Source organism: Salvelinus alpinus, chromosome 6 (genome assembly GCF_045679555.1).
Source record: "Salvelinus alpinus chromosome 6, SLU_Salpinus.1, whole genome shotgun sequence".
NCBI classification, from domain to species: domain Eukaryota; kingdom Metazoa; phylum Chordata; class Actinopteri; order Salmoniformes; family Salmonidae; genus Salvelinus; species Salvelinus alpinus.
The window spans coordinates 48,996,568-49,017,372 of record NC_092091.1 but is presented as its reverse complement, the minus strand read 5'-3'; the positions used below and the strand labels follow the sequence as shown (position 1 = coordinate 49,017,372).

At 42.9% G+C, this 20,805-nt stretch overlaps 1 protein-coding gene across 1 annotated transcript; it reads right to left on the bottom strand.

The window, feature by feature from the left end:
- Positions 1-771: 771 nt before the first annotated feature.
- Positions 772-20,292, bottom strand: LOC139578775 (serine/threonine-protein kinase NLK2-like). Its single transcript, XM_071406782.1, has 11 exons — positions 19,173-20,292; positions 18,862-18,991; positions 18,292-18,347; positions 17,870-17,976; positions 17,512-17,597; positions 16,057-16,266; positions 8,789-8,890; positions 1,889-1,975; positions 1,508-1,706; positions 1,296-1,389; positions 772-1,178 (listed from the first exon to the last, which is right to left on the bottom strand). The coding sequence occupies exons 1-11, from the start codon at positions 19,481-19,483 to the stop codon at positions 1,130-1,132; spliced, it is 1,431 nt and encodes a 476-aa protein (XP_071262883.1). The 5' UTR covers positions 19,484-20,292; the 3' UTR covers positions 772-1,129.
- Between the last annotated feature and the right edge of the window lie 513 nt (positions 20,293-20,805).

Here is a 20,805-nt window from a genome sequence, read left to right as displayed (position 1 = left end):
TGCGTAGTAGTTGAGTTGGGTCTATGTACACTTTACCCAGTAGACTCTCTCTGGGTTCCCTTTTTGACTCCAACTGTTTTTGAGGTAATGAAATCATTGAAGCAGAAAACTGCACTTTCCCTTAAACTCTACACACACACACACACACACACACACACACTGAAAGGGCTGACTACTCAGTACATGTGCTCAAGCTCGAACCGCCACTCACAGAGAAGCTAAAAAAAACACAAATTAAAATATAAAATAATATGATTTTAAAAACATGGGCGAGGCTCCATCTGCCTCAGAAGTCATGGCCCCACCCAATCATAGAACCAGGTCAAGTTGTTGTCTTGGAAATGTTTTGATCTTATGGACAAGGGCAGATTGGGAGGGAAGATTCACAAGTAGCACGGAATGAACCTCAAGGCCAGAGGTTGCATTGTAGCACCAGTTTACCGAAGATATTGAGAATGGGCCCAATGAAACTATCAAACCAAATCAATGGAATCAATGATAAAGGTAGGGTCATCAATGTGACATTAACATGACTAAGTCACTGAGAGCACAGGTAAGAGTATGGTATCGCCAGGAGCACGTTGCTTAGACACTTTTCATCATATTGCACGAGGCTGGAATGACTTCAAAATTAACAGAGTAGAACAATTATTCAACATAAATTAATTAAACAGCTATTCCTTTGTCTCCACCTTCAACCACATTGGAGCACAACATAACACAACAAAACTTCAACTCTTCTAGTAATAAATGTTTCCAATAATTTCCCTCTTCTACCACTTTTCTTCTTTATTCCTTTTTTAAAATTCAGCAGCACATTTTAGTTTTCAGCATTGGGGAAATGCCTATAGCGTTGGTGTAGTCAAGTCTTCACCAGTGTCAATAGTAGTTTTCATAGTTGGGAACTGTAGTTGTCATTGAAGGGAAATGTAGTCTTCAGTACAAGTGAGCATTTCCTCTGACAGACACTGTTCTTCTCTCTGAGAGGCTGGCGTACTGTTTCATTCACACCTCCCCTCCATCCAGAGAAACCCAAACCTATCTCTATTATATTGACCAAAGCAAGTCTTGTTCATTTTATCAAACTGAATTTCCCATGATTCTTCTTGTACATGAACGATACTCCCCTTCATCTCTCCTCCTTCCTGGAGACTTTGGAGGAATGCCACGCGGTAGACCTGAGTTATCAAGAAAGATAGACAAAGAAAGAGAGAGATGTAGATAGTGCAAGGCAAAATAGTATTTTAAGCTGCATGTATATTAGTTGTGTTCATCCCTCCCTTGGTGTTCCTCACCTGATGAAGGTCTTGAAGGCGGCACTCTGGGGGTTGATGCACAGCGGCACTCGTTTCCCCTGCTGGTGCTCTGTTATGAAGCGATGGATGAGCTCTGATAGAGCGAGAGAGAGAGGGGAGAGATTGCGAGAACGAGGTCGCAACAGGCCAAAATTCAAAGAGAAGAGAATTGAAGAGAAAGAGTAGAGGGAAAAGCACCAGATAGCTCCTACCTTTGCCCTGCCAGACAGAGAGCAGGCTGTTATCATAGCTGTGACTGAAGTTCCGGTCGGCGGGCGGTTCAAAGTCACGCGTGTACACACGCCCGCTGGGCACCGAGTAGCAGCACTGACACATGCACGTGTGGTAGCGCAGACGGCCCTCGTCCAGGTAGGGGTGGGAGAGGGCGTCGCTGCCCGAGATCCGTTTGGCCTGAGTCACACACATGGAGAGAAAGTTGGTCCCTCGCTAATCTTGTATTTTCTCCCTTACTGTAGCTAGCTATGCGTTTTCCTTCTCAGAGGTAGCTAGCTACATTTTCAGCTCTTGTTGCTTAAACTTCCCTATAAAAGAGGTAGCCAATTGTGTGACAATAGACTTCTGTCTCTACTCACCGGATCAAACACCAGCATACGACACAACAGGTGCACGGCCTCGTGAGTCGCCCCGTCCGACAGCATATATAACACAGAGAGCGACGGCTGAGGGGGAAGGGGGGGAGAGAGATTTTACATCATGAACTGCTGCACCTGGTTTTAGATAAGGATTGTGGGTAGGGTATAGATTAGATAATATCTGGGCCCTGTTTCCCAAAAGCATCTTAAGGCTAAGTTCACCAATTAACTTAGTCTTCCAAGACGCTTTTGGGAAACTGGGCCATGAGCAGTAATATTTTGGCACCCTATTTCTCCAAAAATATTTTTTGGGGGGGTTTTAACATAAACAGGAGAGGAGAGCAGGAGATGCCAAAAGTGTTTGTTTGTGTTTATGTTAATACACCCCAATTCGTTTTTTTTTTTAAGAAATAGAGAATTGTGCAAGGGTGCCAAAATACTGTGTCCATCTTCCATGCATAGCCTACAATCCAAGTATAAAAAGTATAACAAATTAATTTTATATAGCATACACCATCACAATAAATCCATTATTTATTTTAGACAGGTCTAAAGAAACATGAAGAAAATGTAGCCTATATTGGAAAAACAGAATAGCATATTTTCAGTTGTCCTTATGTTAGGCCCTGATCTTGCTATGCCATATGGCTGTGGGCTACACTAATTCATTTAGCAAACACGATTTGCTTAGAATTCCGTGGCATTCTTTTATAGTATGAAGAATACAATTGAACATAGCTGAATAAAATAGAAAGCATATTTTCCACCAAACGATTTCCGAAGGAGTGACACATGCAGCTATTCAGTGTTGAGCATTTAACAAAGAAACAGGGGCTCCAATATGTTTAATTTGGAGTTATTTATGCAACGTTAGTTGTGATACAAACTTAGAATGTATTAAAAATCAAAACATATAGCCTAAGACTGCATGATGCGACAAATGATTTGAAAAAAGTCACATGAAAGACATGAGCTCTTCTCCTTGTGCAGGCTCCACATACTTCATCATTCTCTCATTCACAATTTGACAAGCAAATGAAATCAAATTGTATTTGTCACTTACACATGGTTAGCAGATGTTAATGCGAGTGTAGCGAAATGCTTGTGCTTCTAGTTCCGACCATGCAGCAATATCTAACAAGTAATCTAACCTAACAATTTCACAACAACTACCTTATACACACAAGCGTAAAGGAATGAATAAGAATATGTACATAAAAATATATGAATGAGCGATGGCCGAACGGCATAGGCAAGATGCAGTAGATGGTATAGAGTACAGTATATACATATGAGATGAGTAATGTAGGGTATGTAAACATTATATAAAGTGGCTAGTGATACATTTATTACATACATTTTTAATTATTAAAGTGGCTAGAGATGAGTCAGTATGTTGGCAGCAGCCACTCAATGTTAGTGATGGCTGTTTAACAGTCTGATAGCCTTGAGATAGAAGCTGTTTTTCAGTCTCTTGGTCCCCGCTTTGATGCACCTGTACTGACCTCGCCTTCTGGATGATAGCGGGGTGAACAGGCAGTGGCTCAGGTGGTTGTTGTCCTTGATGATCTTTTTGGCCTTCCTGTGACATTGGGTGGTGTAGGTGTCTTGGAGGGCAGGTAGTTTGCCCCCGGTGATGCGTTGTGCAGACCTCACTACCCTCTGGAGAGCCTTACGGTTGTGGGCGGAGCAGTTGCCGTACCAGGCAGTGATACAGCCCGACAGGATGCTCTCGATTGTGCATCTGCAAAAGTTTGTGAATGTTTTTGGTGACAAGCCAAATTTCTTCAGCCTCCTGAGGTTGAAGAGGCGCTGCTGCGCCTTCTTCACCACGCTGTCTGTGTGGGTGGACCATTTCAGTTTGTCCGTGATGTGTACGCCGAGGAACTTAAAACTTTCCACCTTCTCCACTACTATCCCGTCGATGTGGATAGGGGGCTACTCCCTCTGCTGTTTTCTGAAGTCCACGATCATCTCCTTTGTTTTGTTGACATTGAGTGTGAGGTTATTTTCCTGACATCACACTCCGAGGACCCTCACCTCCTCCCTGTAGGCCGTCTCGTCGTTGTTGGTAATCAAGCCTACCACTGTAGTGTCGTCTGCAAACTTGATGATTGAGTTGGAGGCGTGCATGGCCACGCAGTCATGGGTGAACAGGGAGTACAGGAGAGAGCTGAGAACGCACCCTTGTGGGGCCCCAGTGTTGAGGATCAGCGGGGTGGAGATGTTACCTACCCTCACCACCTGGGGGCGGCCCGTCAGGAAGTCCAGGACCCAGTTGCACAGGGCGGGGTTGAGACCCAGGGTCTCGAGCTTAATGATGAGCTTGGAGGGTACTATGGTGTTAAATGCTGAGCTGTAGTCAATGAACAGCATTCTTACATAGGTATTCCTCTTATCCAGATGGGTTAGGGCAGTGTGCAGTGTTATTGCAACGTCTGTGGACCTATTGGGGCGGTAAGCAAGTTGGAGTGGGTCTAGGGTGTCAGGTAGGGTGAAGGTGATATGGTCCTTGACTAGTCTCTCAAAGCACTTCATGATGACGGAAGTGAGTCCTACGGGGCGATAGTCATTTAGCTCAGTTACCTTCGCTTTCTTGGGAACAGGAACAATGGTGGCCCTCTTGAAGCATGTGGGAACAGCAGACTGGGATAAGGACTGATTGAATATGTCCGTAAACACACCAGCCAGCTGGTCTATGCATGCTCTGAGGACACGGCTGGGGATGTCGTCTGGGCCGGCAGCCTTGCGAGGGTTAACACGTTTAAATGTTTTACTCACGTCGGCTGCAGTGAAGGAGAGTCCGCAGGTTTTGGTAGCGGGCCGTGTCAGTGGCACTGTATTGTCCTCAAAGCAAGCAAAGAAGTTGTTTAGTTTGTCTGGGAGCAAAACATCCTGGTCCGCGACAGGGCTGGTTTTCTTTTTGTAATCCGTGATTGACTGTAGACCCTGCCACATACCTCTCGTGTCTGAGCCGTTGAATTGCGACTCTTTGTCTCTATACTGACGCTTAGCTTGTTTGATTGCCTTGCGGAGGGAATAGCTACACTGTTTGTATTCGGTCATGTTTCCGGTCACCTTGCCCTGATTAAAAGCAGTGGTTCGCGCTTTCAGTTTTGAGCGAATGCTGCCATCAATCCACAGTTTCTGGTTGGGGAATGTTTTAATAGACGCTGTGGGTACAACATCACCGATGCACTTGCTAATAAACTCACTCACCAAATCAGCGTATTCATCAATGTTATTATCCGACGCTATGCGTAACATATCCCAATCCACGTGATCGAAGCAATCTTGAAGCGTGGAATCCGATTGGTCGGATTCCCAGCTACAATAAATGCAGCCTTAGGATATGTGGTTTCCAGTTTACATAGAGTCAAATGAAGTTCTTTCAGGGCCGTCGATGTGTCTGCTTGGGATATACACGACTGTGATTATGATCGAAGAGAATTCTCTTGGTAGATAATGCGTCCGGCATTTGATTGTAAGGAATTCTAGGTCAGGTGAACAAAAGGACTTGAGTTCCTGTATGTTGTATTGATCACACCACGTCATATAATCATAAGGCATACACCCCCGCCCTTCTTCTTACCAGAGAGATGTTTGTTTCTGTCGGCGCGATGCGTGAAGATGCCAGGTGGCTGTACCGGCTCCGATGACGTATCCAGAGTGAGCTATGTTTCCGTGAAACAAAGAACGTTACAATCTCTGATGTCTCTCTGGAAGGCAACTCTTGCTCGGATTTCGTCTACCTTGTTGTCAAGAGACTGGACATTGGCGAGTAGTATGCTCGGGAGCGGTGCGCAATGTGCCCGTCTACGGAGCCTGACCAGAAGACCGCTCCGTCTGCCCCTTCTGCGGCGCTGCGGTTTTGGGTCGCCGGCTGGGATCCGATCCATTGTCCTGGTTGGTGGACCAAACAGAGGATCCGCTTCGGGAAAGTCGTATTCCTGGTCGTAATGTTGGTGAGTTGACGTTGCTCTTATATCCAATAGTTACTCCCGACTGTATGTAATAAAACCTAAGATTTCCTGGGGTAACAATGTAAGAAATAACACATAAAAAAACAAAAATACTGCATAGTTTCCTAGGAACGCGAAGCGAGGCGGCTATCTCTGTCGGCGCCGGAAGTAATATTCTGACCCATCAGACTATTCTTAATTTAAATCTGGTCTTTACATATGGCAATATACACTACAAGACCAAAAGTATGTGGACACCTGTTCGTCGAACATCTCATTCCAAAACCATGGGCATTAATATTGAGTTGGTCCCCCCTTTGTTGCTATAACACCCTCAACTCTTCTGGGAAGGCATTCCACTAGATGTTGTAACATTGCTAGGGGGACTTGCTTCCATTCAGCCACAAGAGCATTAGTGAGGTCGGGCACGGATGTTGGATGATTAGGCCTGGCTCGCAGTCAGCGTTCCAATTCATCCCAAAGGTGTTCGATGGGGTTGAAGTTCTTCCACACTGATATCGACAAACCATTTCTGTATGGACCTTGTTTTGTGCATGGGGGCATTGTCATGCTGAAACAGGAAAGGGCCTTCCCCAAACTGTTGCCACAAAGTTGGAAGCACAGAATCGTCAAGAATGTCATTGTATGCTGTAGCGTTAGATTCGTCCGTCCGACTGCCAGATAGTGAAGCATGATTCATCACTCCAGAGTACGCATTTCCACTGTTCCAGAGTCCAATGGCAGTCACTCCAGCCGATGGTTGGCATTGGTGATTTTAGGCTTGTGTGCGGCTGCTTGGCCATGGAAACCCATTTCATTAAGCTCCCGAAGAACAGTTCTTGTGTTGACGTTGCTTCCAGAGTTTGGAACTTGGTAGTGAGTGTTGCAACCGAGGACAGATGATTTTTACGCGCTTCAGCACTAGGCAGTCCCCTTCTGTGAGCTTGTGTAGCCAACCACTTCGCGGCTGAGCTGTTGTTGCTCCTAGACATTTCCACTTTACAATAACAGCATTTACAGTTGACTGAGGCAGCTCTAATAGGGCAGACATTTTACGAACTGACTAGTTGGAAAGGTGGCATCCTGAAGGTGCCAGGTTGAAAGTCACTGAACACTTCAGTAAGGCCTTCTATTGCCAATGTTTACCTATGGAGATTGCATGGCTGTGTGCTTGATTTTAGACACCAATCAGCAACAGGTGGCTGAAATAGCCAAATACACTCATTTGAAAGGGTGTCTACATATTTTTGCATATATAGTGTATGTGTGGAAATATTTTTATTTAGAATGGCCCACAAAAAAACAAACATGTAATACGTAGTCTGCACTCGAATAGCAAATGGAGGTTACGTTTTTTTAATATGCAAGCATATACGGCGCGTCCATTAGGCTAGGGGAAGCTTTCCGAAAGTAAATTTAATTAAATTGCCAAAATGATATAGAGAAATAAATAAAATAATTCAAAATAGAATACTAAAGCATGATTTGGCCACGGAAGATCATTAGCTTTGTTAAAAAAAATAAGTTGTGGATAGTTATAAAATCACATTGCCTACAGTCGGAAGGAAAGGCAGCGTGCGCAATTTGGGCAGATTCATTGTTGAGTTGCGACGGCCTGTGAAAAGTGCGGAGACCAAGCCAGGCATATCGCAATTTAAAATTACAATCGCGGGGAAAAAAGGCAAAGACAGTAGAAACATATCTGATATAGCTTATAGACTAGACCTACTCTAGGTTATACGCACTCAGCCATGCATTGAACGTTATTTTTTGCTAACACTGATTGAGTTATATTATGACTATCCAACCTATTTATCACACTACAAAAAGTAGGCTCTTACATAAGTCAGCAAATGTGATTATGCATGTAATGTTTTTATTATAAAGGTGCATTTTTAAGGGGAAAATGATCTTCCACAAACTTAACTCACGCACTGTCGATGTATGCCTGGTAGGCTACACTACTTGTAAAGCGGATTAATGTGCTTAATTTTAAGAAGTGAATAAGAAATATAGCAGCACAAGAAAGCTGGGATCCTTTTTTAAATAGTGGCCATTCAAAACTCTGTTTACACACACGATGGAGCAATGGCTGGGCTTATAAGAACACATTTCACTGGGCTCTGTAAACTATGTGCTCTCCAACTATGTTCCAGGGGTCCTATGCCTAGGCTATAGGATACGTTTGGAATGATTTGGCCACATTAATTGTGATACAAACCTTATCAAAAAATATAGGCCTATGGACTAGGCTACATGGTGTGCGACTATGATTATCATGCATCTGTCGGAACAGGGGCAGAAAAAAATCAATAATACATGTCATCATATACACAAATAGCAAATGGAGGACACTTTTCCTACGGTTCTTTTTCATACCAGCCAGGTAGGCTACTCCTGTTGTAAAGTGAAGCAATGTGCTTAATATTAGGAAAGTTGAGAAATAAATAGTAGGCCTAGGCTACAGAAATCGGATGGGATCCTCCCTCCTCGTTTTAATAGAGACCAAAACTCTATTTTCTCACAAATGCATAGCCTATAGAAATGTTCATGGGCTCTCATGAAGTGTTCAATTTGATTTTCGATTACATTTGCATTGATGTCAGAGTGATTAGAGGGACAATAAGTACCAGGCCATTAGTGACGGTCAGTTAGCAAGTTTGGTAGGATACTAATGACCATCAGTGGCATCAGAGCGCAGTTTTGGAGAAGCCTAGTTACCGTGACTAAACGGTCACATGGAATTTGATTGCGGTCATGACTCGTGACCGCAGGTGTGGTGGTAAAACGGTCACTGTAACAACCCTAGTTTGAAGTAAGGTATTTACGTTTGTAAAGTGCAAGGGGGACAATATTTGACCACATGTGTCTCATAGTAATACAAAGGAAGGTCAGATCAGTTAGTGAGTAGTTCATAGGTTCAGTGAGGAGGAAGTACCGGTTTGTGAGGTCCTCTCAGGATGTGAGCTCTGGCCCCCTCACAGGCAGATGCCATGGCAGAGAGAGGAGGGGTACCCAGCAGATCAGTGATCAGATCCAACTATGGGGTAGAGGGAGAGAGAGAGAGAGAGAGAGAGAGAGAGAGAGAGAGAGAGAGAGAGAGAGAGAGAGAGTGAGAATATAGAGTGTGAGGGTGGGAGAGACAGAGGAGATTTAATTTGACAACAAACCTAAATAAATAAAAAACGACCATCCACAAGTGCCAAAAATTCGATACATTTGATTATTAATCGTTAGATAAAAGTTAAAATCATTGCCCAGACAGATTACACCTTCAGATGGCTTTCCCTCTTTCCTCCCTCCCAACCCATTGAATAGGGTTCTGTGCCTCCCACCCCTCTACTAGAGCTGTGGCGGGCACAACATTTCGTCAGCCGGTGATTGTCACGCAAATAACTGTCGTTCTCACGGTAATTGACCGTTAATTAACAAACACATTTAGCATCTCCTGGCTTCCACACATAGCCTACAAGCCACTGATGCAGACCTTTGGAACATCTAGATTTTAAAAAGTATAGTAAATCCATGTAATATAGCCTACACCTTGACAATAAATCAATTATTTATTTTAGACAGGTCTAAAGAAGCATGATATGAAGAAAATGTAGTCTATTTCAGAAGAACAGAATAGCATACTCTGAGTTGTCCTTACGTTGTGTCCTGATCTGGCTATGCCAAATGGCTGTGGGCTACACTAGCTCATTTAGCAGACAAGATTTACTCAGAATTTCATGGCATTATTTTATATTATGAAGAATACAACTGAACATAGCTGAATAAAATAGAAAGTATATTTTCTCCAAACGATTTGAGGGAGTGACACATGCGGCTGTTCTGTGTTGAATGGTTAATTAACAAAGAAATAAGTACTCCTATATGTTTAATTAGAGTTATTAATGTAACTTTAGTTGTTCTACAAACGTTGGGCTATATATTTTGATTTTTAATACATTATAAGGTTGCATGATGCGACTAATGTTGATTTTTTTTTAAGTAACTTGAAAGGAATGAGCTCTGCTTTTTTTGCGCAGGCTATAAACACTTCATCAGTCTCTCATTCACAATTTTACAAGCACTTAATAATGCCTCGAATTTCATAGCGGCATCCCCTTTGTGTGGTCGTAATGCACCCTAAAAAAATCCATGCCTTTTGTGGCCAGTTGCCGATGTGCCCTTGGCCCAGAGTGCTGCGTTGTGCCCTTCTGGCTCTCCATCACAGGCTACAAGTGAAGACAGACACATTGGGGACGCAACTGCGCAAGTCCTTTGTTAAGTTCATGTTTTAAGTATCCCTATATTTCTGTTATTACGGGGCTATCACTCAGTCAAGAGTGCGCCTGCGCAGGGAGTCTTGTAGTTGATGGACCTAGCCTGGAGGGGAATGGCTACCTTGTAGTGTGTTCATATAGTATAGTAAACTTTGTTAAACTGGAACCTTGTCGTTGTGTCATTTCGAGTTAACATTGGTAGCAGAGGATGGTTAATAACTACAATGTGCCACCTCGCTTCGACGAGAAGAGGTCGTACGAAAGTTGTAAAAATGAACTTGGAATCTGGATACGGGTTACTAATCTGGACGTGAAAAAGCAAGCACTTGCGGTGGTATTATCGCTCGAGGGAAGAGCGAGAGATACAGCACTGGAAATATCCGTTGAGGATTTGAACAAGGATGACGGTATGGTGAATTTGATCAGAGCACTGGATTCCTTATTTCTTAAAGAAGAGAAAAAACGTGCCTACGAGGTATATTCAAACTTTGACAGTGTTACGAGAGATATTTCGGTTGCAATGACGGACTACATCATTGATTTCGAACAGAACCACGACATGGTTCTTCCGGATGCAGTGTTAGCTTTCTAGTTGCTAGATACTGCCTGTCTAGAAACAGTTGGCTTTGACTGCTTGTACTGTGCTGACTTTTGCGTCAATGAAGTCGGCACTAAAAATAATCTTTGGTGAAAAGACGTCTGTCGCGCCAATAACAGATGGACTGCAAGTGAGTGACGCAGCATATTACACTGAGCAGCAGAGAAAAGGCGCCAACAAGTCACGTTCTCAAGACAACCAGAAGAGGGCGCCATTTCCCAGCACAAATCCACTGGACAAATATGGAAGGAGATCAAAATGTGCTATTTGTCAAAGCACTTACCATTGGGTCATAAAAATGAACAAGTTAAACTAACAGAGGAAAATGTAAACACAGAGATAGAGCAGTGTAACATTACACTGTTTTCAAATTAATCGGCTTCTGATACTGAGATTTTTATAGTTGAATCCTTAGGGTCTGCTGTGATTGATACTGCATGTACACGGACAGTGTGTGGTGCAAAATGGCTTGATAGCTATGTCAGTGAACTAAGTATGAAAATAGTACAAAATATGATTGACACACCAAGCAACAGATCTTTCAAATTTGGAGATTGGAGAATTGTCCATTCTACCAAGAGAGTTAAGATACCAGCAAAAATTGGTCAGACAAAGTGTCACATTGAAACAGAGGTGGTCCCTACAGATATCCCCTTAAGCAAAGCTTCCCTCAAGAAGGCAGAGGCTGTACTAGACATAAAAAAATGACAAGGCAGTGATGTTTAAACAACCAGTGACTCTTGAACTTACTACCTCAGGCCACTATTGTGTAAACATTTTAGACAAAGACATCACAGAGTCCATGCAAAAATGAGATTCTGACTGACACAGAGCACATGGAGATTCTGACAGTCACAGAGAACATGAACACAAAAGAAAAACACAAAGTATTGTTAAAGCTTCACAAACAGTTTGGACATGCTACAGTTGACAGACTTCAGAAGTTACTCAGCAGTTCAGGGAATAATGATGATGAGAAATACGAAACTGGAAACAAAGTGTACTACAAACGAGTTGACTGTCAAGAGTGGAAAGGACCGGGAGTAGTCATTCTTGTCACTACAGGGGGTGCTGTTTCAACTTTGTAAAATATCGTCCCCAAATTAAACTGCCTCGTACTCAATTCTTGCTCGTACAATATGCATATTATTATTACTATTGGATAGAAAACACTCTCTAGTTTCTAAAACCGTTTGAATTATATCTGTGAGTTAAACAGAACTCGAGTTGGAGCAATTTTCCTGTGAGGAAGTGAGAAGTCTGAAATCATGCAGGCTGTTCTGAGGTCGGTTTATTAATTTGCCTGTCTTCTATTGGTTGAGATGCACTGCATACGCCTTCCCCTGGATGTCAGCAAATAGTGAGAATTGGAATGGAGTTGCTAGGCAGATCTGAAGCCTTATAAATAGGCTCGGAACGTGATGTCCTCTCTTTCCTTCGTTCGCCATGACGCAAGGCAGACCTCAGGATGGCGTTCTAGAAAGCTCCCGTTATAGCCCTTAGATATATCCGGCTCTGATTTTATTCGATATAGGTGTTAGAAACATCATAACGTAGTTATTTTAAACAGAGTTATTTCAGTTTATGTGAGTATATTGCGAATTTCGAAAATGTTCTTTGTGCTGCGCAATAGTGAGTTGGGCACGTCTTCGCCACATGGCTAATGTTTACAGCTAATTTCAAAGTTGAAGGCGACAATCTACAACCGAGCAACGATTCTTTTGGACAAAGGACAACTTGCCCAAGATTCTGATGGAAGTTCATCAAAAAGTAAGAACTATTTATGATGTTAATTCGTTGTTCTGTGGAAAAATTTAAAAAGATTATTCCTCCATTCATTTCGGTGGGGTCTCGCTATAACGCACCCTGTATGTCGCAGTAACGTTCATTTAAAAATCTAACACAGCGGTTGCATTAAGAACTAATATATCTTTCATTTGCTGTCCAACCTGTATTTTTTAGTCAAGTTTATGATTATTTATTGATTAGATTAGGTGCCTCTCCAAGATGGCGCCGGCCAGATTGCCTGAAATGTTGCTTCAACAACAGCCACATGTGTTAAGAGAACATGGTTGTTCCAATCTGAAAACTGGACAAACTGTTAAATACATGGACAGAGAAAGTGGTATTCCACATACAGCAACCGTCATTGGACGAGCAGGAAAAGCCAAAGGAAAACACCAGATCTGGTACAACTTGCAGTACTCTGAACCAGCTACACTTTCTGGTACAACAGGTTGAGCTGACCTGTCACTTGTAGATAATATTAGAATTGAACCAATGGAAAATTGAGAAAAACAGAATGACATTCAAAATGATGATGTACTTGAAACAAAGGATGTGTCATTTGACTCAGCTAAGCTAGATGAGCTCAGTAATTGGAGGAAAAATTTAGTATTTGAGGAAGTCAAAGACATTGGCCAAAAATGCGTCTCAACAAGGTGGGTGTGTACCCTTAAAGAACCCTTAACTGGAATAGTGCCTAAAGCACGTCTAGTGGCTAGAGGTTTTGAGGAGCTGGCTGCTAAAGAACTCCCAACCGACATGCGCCTCAGTCACTCAGATTGCTGATGTCAGTGATCTGCCAGAAAAAAATGGAAACTTAATTCCATAGACATCAAATCTGCATTTTTGCAGGGAACAGAGCTGTCAAGGGACATTCACATCCAACCTCCGCCTGAAGCTAAAAGCGAAGGAACACTGTGGAAACCAAAAAAGTGTGTGTATGGACTGGCAGATGCATCACTCTACTGGTACAACAAAGTCAAGGCAACAATGCTGAATACAGGTGGAAAAATGTCACAAGTGGATCCTGCAGTCTTCTATTGGCTTGATCAAGACTGCAATGTGACTGGAGTACTTGCCTGTCATGTTGATGACTTTATCTGGGGTGGCTCACAGACCTTTGCTTCAACTGTGATTCCACACCTCAAAGCTGTTTTCTAGGTCAGCCGTGAGGAGCATGATAATTTTTGTTATGTTGGCATAGAGTTTATTAGTTGATGGAAAAATACTGATGCAACAGGAGAGCAATATCAAGAATCTTCAACCCTTTCACCTGGATTCTTCAAGAGCCGTACAAAGGAATTCCCCTCTATGTGGAATTGAAGCTGATCAATTGAGGTCAAAGATAGGACAACTTTTATGGGTTGCTAGACAGAGTAGACCTGATGTAATGTTTGATGGTTGCAACTTGGCATCTAACACAAAACATGCTACTGTACAAACCATTCATGAGGCGAACAAAGTTGTTCGTAAACTGAAATCACAACAAGTGACTTTAAAGTTTCAGCATGTTGGAAAAGATGACTCTTTGAAACTAGTTGTCTTCAGTGATGCTTCGCTAGGGAACCTTACAGATGGAGTCACACAAGGTGGACATCTAATCGTGTTAATGGGTGAAGGAGGAAGATTCTCACCTATCTGTTGGCAGTCAAAAAGGATCAGAAGGGTTGTCCGAAGCACAATTGCTGGAGAAACCCTTGCTCTTGCGGATGGAATTGACAATGCTATCTTTCTTGCAACTCTGTTCTCAGAGCTTATCACTGGTGAGACAAAACGGCACTTTCTACCTGTAGTTAGTGATTTATTTATTTAGAATTCAAGGCACACTTAACCAGCAAGGCTACCACAGCATTCTGCAGCAATACGCCCCATCCCATCTGGTTTGCGCTTAGTGTGACTATCATTTGTTTTTCAACAGGACAATGACCCAAAACACACCTGCAGGCTGTGTAAGGGCTATTTGACCAAGAAGAGTGATGATGCTGCATCAGATGACCTGGCCTCCACAATCACCTGATCTCAACCGAATTGAGATGGTTTGGGATGAGTTGGACCGCAGAGTGAAGTAAAAGCAGCCAACAAGTGCTCAGCATACGTGGAAACTCCTTCAAGACTGTTGGAAAAGCATTCCTCATGAAGCTGGTTGAGAGAATGCCAAGAGTGTACAAAGCTGTCATCAATGCAAAGGGTGGCTACTTTGAAGAATCTAAAATAGAAAATCTATTTTGATTTGTTTAACACTTTTTGGGATACTACATGATTCCATGTGTGTTATTTCATAGTTGATGTCTTCACTATTATTCTACAATGTAGAAAATAGTAAAAATACTATTTAAAAAAAACCTTGAATGAGTAGGAGCGGTCAACAAGTGAAGTTGCAGATCCCATCGTTGTCGTCGCCAAAAATGTAATGGAAATTCAGTACTGAGAGACTTGGTCATTTCTCAAAAAAACCATCTTTATTTAATATCAATTAATTATTGCAATAATGAAACCGACGACCCCACACTCCGAAGTGTGTGCCGAGTGCTTAACTAATAATGAAAAAAACAGATCTTATATCGGAGCTAAAAAATGCTTAGTCAGGCTGGTTCCAACCCCTCCCATGCAGAGTGGGGGCACCATAAGCTACTTTGGGTTCATCCTGTGGTCATCTGCATGGGGGTTGTTGTTATAACCCTCCGGGCTAAGTTTCCCAGATGCCAGGATGATGAGACAACAAGGGTTTTGTTCTATTCCTCCAGGCTCTCTTTATCTCTGTTACACCCACCACATCTTATCTATGGAATACCAGCTGTAGGTTTTTACCTAGCCATCACTTAATCAGTTGCCAGCCCAAGCTTCAAAAGACTCCTCTCAGTTCACTCAGAATGAAGAGAGAGAAATGTCTTACTATTAGTTATGTATATAATCATTAACTATTAATATCAAACAAATCAGGTGAATATGAAAATGTTCTATCACAGTAGGTGTGTGCAACCTGTTGACTGGTACGGTATGTGTGAAATTTGTTTTGATTTAGGATGGACCGTTATCATGCACCTGTATCGAAACAGGGGCAGGGGAAAAAATACATGTCATCTATGCACTTAAATAGCAAATGGAGGACGCTTTTCCCGTGGTTCATTTTCATGCCAGCCAGTATATATTCCTGTTGCAAAGATAACCAATGTGCTTAATATTAGAGAAGTTGAGAAATAAATATAGTAGGCCTAGCCTATAGAAAGCTGATGGGATCCTCCTCTTTTTAATAGAGACCATCACCCTGTTTTATTGCGCAATTGCATAGCCTATAGAAATGTTACGCAACATGAGCTCATGGGCTCTCATGAAATGTTTAATTCGATTTTTGATTACATTTGCATTGATGTCAGAGTGATTAGATGGACAATTGAGTACCAGGCAGTTAGCAAGTTTGGTAGGCTACTAATGACCATCAGCAGCATCAGAGCATGGAAAAGCCTAATTACCGTAACCTTGGAATTTGACTGCCTTCATGACTTGTGACCGCCGGTGTGACGGTAATACGGTCACCGCAACAGCCCTACCCTCTACCTGTTGTATGGGGCTCTGGGCCTGGAACAGGATGCGTCGACCCAGTAGTTCAGCGAAGATGCAGCCCACCGACCAGACGTCTATGGCAGAGCCGTAATGGCGGCTGCCCATCAGCACCTCAGGAGCCCGGTAGTACTGAGTCACCACCTCCTGGGTCATGTGACGAGACGGGTCCGGCTCCTCCACACGTGCGAGCCCAAAGTCACAGATCTGAGAGAGAGAGGAGAGGGAAGAGAAAGAAAAAGAGGTGAGTGGAAGAGGGGGAATTTAGTTACATGATAATAACACTGAGTATACAAAACATTAACACCTGCTCTTTCCATGACAGACTGACCAGGTGAAAGCTACCTTTTTGATGTCACTTGTTAAATCCACTTCAATCAGTGTAGATGGAGGGCATTTTTAAGCCTTGAGACAGTTGTGACATGGATTGTGTATGTGTGCCATTCAGAGGCTGAAAAATGGGCATTACAAAAGTAAAGTGCCTTTGAACAGAGTATGGTAGTAGGGGCCAGGTGCACCAGTTTCACTGTGTCAAGAACTGCAACGATGCTGGGTTTTTCACGCTCAACAGTGATGGGTTCGGATTTCTAAACTTTAAAGATTGTTAATCATCAGTTATACTAGAGACATGAGGGGTGCCATAGTCTAGGGTCTACACTATAAGTTAATGGTTATCTGTAGGAGGAATGTATATGGTGGATGCAATTAAGCTTGGAATGTACTGAGTGGAGGAAAGACTGGGTGGACAGCTGTGGATTAGTGAGGAAGGGGGTCGAGGTCAGGTCACATTAAGGGAGAAGGAACAGTTTATTGCCCGTATCACTTAACTTCCTGCCTAGCAATAAAGATGTAATGTTTAGAGAGGAGGAGACTCCATCCAAATTAGGGTATATATACTACCACTGGTGGAAATATGTTTTTGTCTTATGCAGCTGTATGACCCAATGGGTGAATAAACTTGGTCTAAGCTTTACTAATCGTCCATGAGTTTTAATAGGTTCATTTAGAACCTAACAACAGTTTCCCATGTGTATCAAGAATGGTCGACCACCCAAAGGACATCCAGCCAACTTGAAACAACTGTGGGAAGCACTGGAGTCAACATGGTCAAGCATCCCTGTGGAACGCTTTCGACACCTTGTAGATTCCATGCCCCAACGAATTGAGGCTATTCTGGGGGCAAAAGGTGCAACTCAATATTAGGAAGGTGTTTGTAATGTTTGGTATAATCAGTGTAGGTTGACCAGTGTAATTACAGCATAATACACGTGTATGTTTGTCAAAAGGTGTATAGATGAAATTCTTCAGCCCATATTGACCTCTACTAAGTTATTTTTTTCTTGGCCAGCATAATGCTTTCTTGTCATGTCTTTTGAGGAAGTTCACACACAGATTCACACATTCATACATGCGGACACACGCCAAAACAAACGTCTACACACACACAGTTACCTTGAGCAGGCAGTTGCTGTTGACTAACAGGTTCCCAGGTTTGATGTCCCTGTGCAGGATGCCAGCAGAATGCAGGTACTTCAGCCCTGAGAGAAGGAGAATCCCTGTTACTCATAACGGTTCAAATACAGCCCCGAGCCAATTCCCCTTCAATGTTTGCAGTCAATGACAACATGAATCCATCAATATGGCTCCATCACATGAAACAAGCTGGCTCCTTTAAACCTGCAAACCCAGAAAGGCAAACTCACAAATGGGTTGTTTTTGGGCTCAGGAGTCAGCCTTTAACTTTGACTTCCAACTCCATTTCAACCTTCAACTTTGCCCCTTTCCCTACTCCTCCCCCCGTCCCACTCACCTCTGAGAATCTGGTAGAGGAACACCTTGATGTGGTCGGTGGTGAGGGGCTGGGGAGACACGATGACTTTGTGGAGGTCACTCTGCATCAGCTCAGTGATCACGTAGCTACAGTCAGGCATGGCCCACGGTCAAGGAAACAGACGCCTATAGGATGTGGATGGACCACATAGAAGAAAGCGTAATACTCCATCTATCTATATTAAAGTTAAATGTATCTATCTATCATAACACAAGACTATCACTAATGGTATCATCTCTGTTGAGGTTTATCTTGATTTAGATTGTACTATGTAGATTCAGACTGTTTTGAAAGGAGGACATGATAATAGAGAGAGAAAGTGCAGGAGTGAACAATGGCTGACACATAACAGTCATGTGTGAAAGTGTGTGTGTGGACATGAATGTGCGTGTGAAGGATACATTTCCTCGAAGCAGTCGATCTGTGGAGGCTGCAGAATATCCAGCGCTGACAACACCTGTAAACACACATCATCATCATCACCCTTCTCGTTGTTTTAATGATTAGCGATCTAAAGGACAAAACAGACAGACGAACGGTTAAAAGCAGTGAGTGGCCATCCTATCGCCTCTGACCACAGAACATTGGCCATCATTTCGTGTTAATTTTCTGACGATTGTACATCGCCACCATTCATGAACACTCAGCAAGTGATCTACCCGTTCACAGCCAACGTTTGTTATGGCACTTCTTGTCCTTAAGTGTCTAAACTATAACAAACCTCTAACTTCACAGTGATATTTGTAATGATAGCCTTTGTATGGAAACATATCAATGAGCAGTGTGAAGATGCATCGCTATGTCTTATGTTATGGATGCAATACTGTATGAAAATGTCTCAAATGGCACCTTTTTCCTATAGTAAGTACACATTTTTTTTTACCAGAGTATAGGAAATAGGGTGCACTTTAGGATGCAGCCTATGCGTGTTGTGCAGTCCTGTGTATAGATGTATTGCTATCCATTCTTACGTTGTCGTGTTTGAAGAAGCAGAGCATCCTCAGCTCTCTGAAGACCCTCTTACAGGAGACTAGGTTCTGGAAGACATTGGGCATCTTCTTCAGGGCTACCTTACGCCCGTCACGAGGGTCTGTCACTGACCTGCAGGAGCAATATGAAGAGGCATCTGTTAGCACTGGTCACCAATGGGGAGGGCACTTGCACAGTATGTCTATCTCATTCCCTTGTCAGATACACACCCTTTTTTTTGGAAAGGAACAACACCATGCAAAAACTCACATGGAAATCAGTCTTAATTCTTATTTGAAATTGCACAACTTACCAGACCACACCAAATGCGCCATAACCGATAGGTCGATCAGGCTCCATCTCAGCAGGGCTTGGTACTTCACTGGCAGGACTACTATGAGGCTGTGGTACAGCGGCCCCGCCGCCGGTGCTTCCCCCAAGAGATGTTGGATGTCGTGGCGTCCCCGCCGGGGCAGTGGGTCCAGTTAGACTCGGTGTTGCACTGAGGCCCGTGGAAGTGGCTCCAGTTGAGGTGTTGACGCAAAAATACTTATGGCCTAACTCAGATCCGGGGAACATGTTACCACATACTGTCTGCTGCCGGCCTGTACCATGGAATGCCATTCTATTTCAAACCCCTATCAGAATTCATTTGGGAGCTATGTCTAATACTGTACTCACTTTGAGCGTTGCATACATTACATATACATGATCCAGAGCTTCAATGTTCTATGCAGGCATGATTGTGACTGTTTCTTGCTTGTAGAACATGCAACGGAGAATGTAAACAATGTCTGATATGGTTGGCAGCTATCTTGCCAGCTATATAATAACAGGAGCAGTGCTGTTTAGCTTGCTATTAGACTCGTCGTGGAATCACCAGTATTGGCTTCAGTGAGGTAGGTAGGTCACGACAAAAAAACTCAAGTATAATTAGCAGTGCGTGTTCCTGAGCTAACGTTATATAGACACAAACACGATCTAATTGGCCAGTGATCACATAATCAATGCAAGTCTGGTTGGAGAAAACAATGCCTGTCACTGTCAATACATTGTACTTTGTTTTGTGGCCTAATTTTACGACGAGAAAGAAGTCTCCCCTTAGCTAACAATGCTATGTTACATTACCTGGCTACCAGCTCGCGCTACATTAGTTTATTGCCTGGGCTCAGCTAGCTACTGTAGCTACCTTTGTCTGGTTGAAGTTAACGAACTAGCTAGCTAAACCTTAATGTAGACACACCTGTGTTTGCATATAGTTAGCTGAGTAATTACACTAGCTTATTATAGTTAACCAGTTGCACTGTGTTGCAGAGGTAGCTAAATAGAGGTAGCAAACGCCCATTTCATCCACTTCAGATGTCGGTCAATGAAATTAAGATTCGTAGAACGTTAGCTAGCTGGCATCAGCCCGATTGCTAACCAGCTGTTCCATGCCCTTTATAGATAGCCGGTATTTAGCTAGTAGACTATCGTGACCTATATATTTGTTTTGAGCAAAAACACTTTCAGTAGACGAAACGATTCCAGGAAAATGAACGAAAAACAAACCAGCAAACGTTGTTCGCAGCGCGAGGAAATCCTATTTGATTTTACACAACGAAAGTCAGGTTTGCATCGCTAGCTGCGTTAGCCAGGGTTGTCAGCTAGCTAAATTGCTAACAAGCTAGCCATATCATACCCAATGCTAAAAATGAAAAGTGCAAAGAGAGATTTAACCAGCTGCTATGTGATATATTCCATCGCTCTTCTCTATATCATCTGCTAAACATGTCTTCCGAATTATCCCTTTCTTTCTTGGAAATCAGCTGTCTGAAAGAGTGGGATAGTGAGTGAGTTGGGGGATGGATAGCAAAGGAGGAGAACATGTGGGGGAGGGTTAGACCACTGGTGTAAACAATGCCATGGACAATTGATCAACGGCTCATATAATCACTATTCAGATT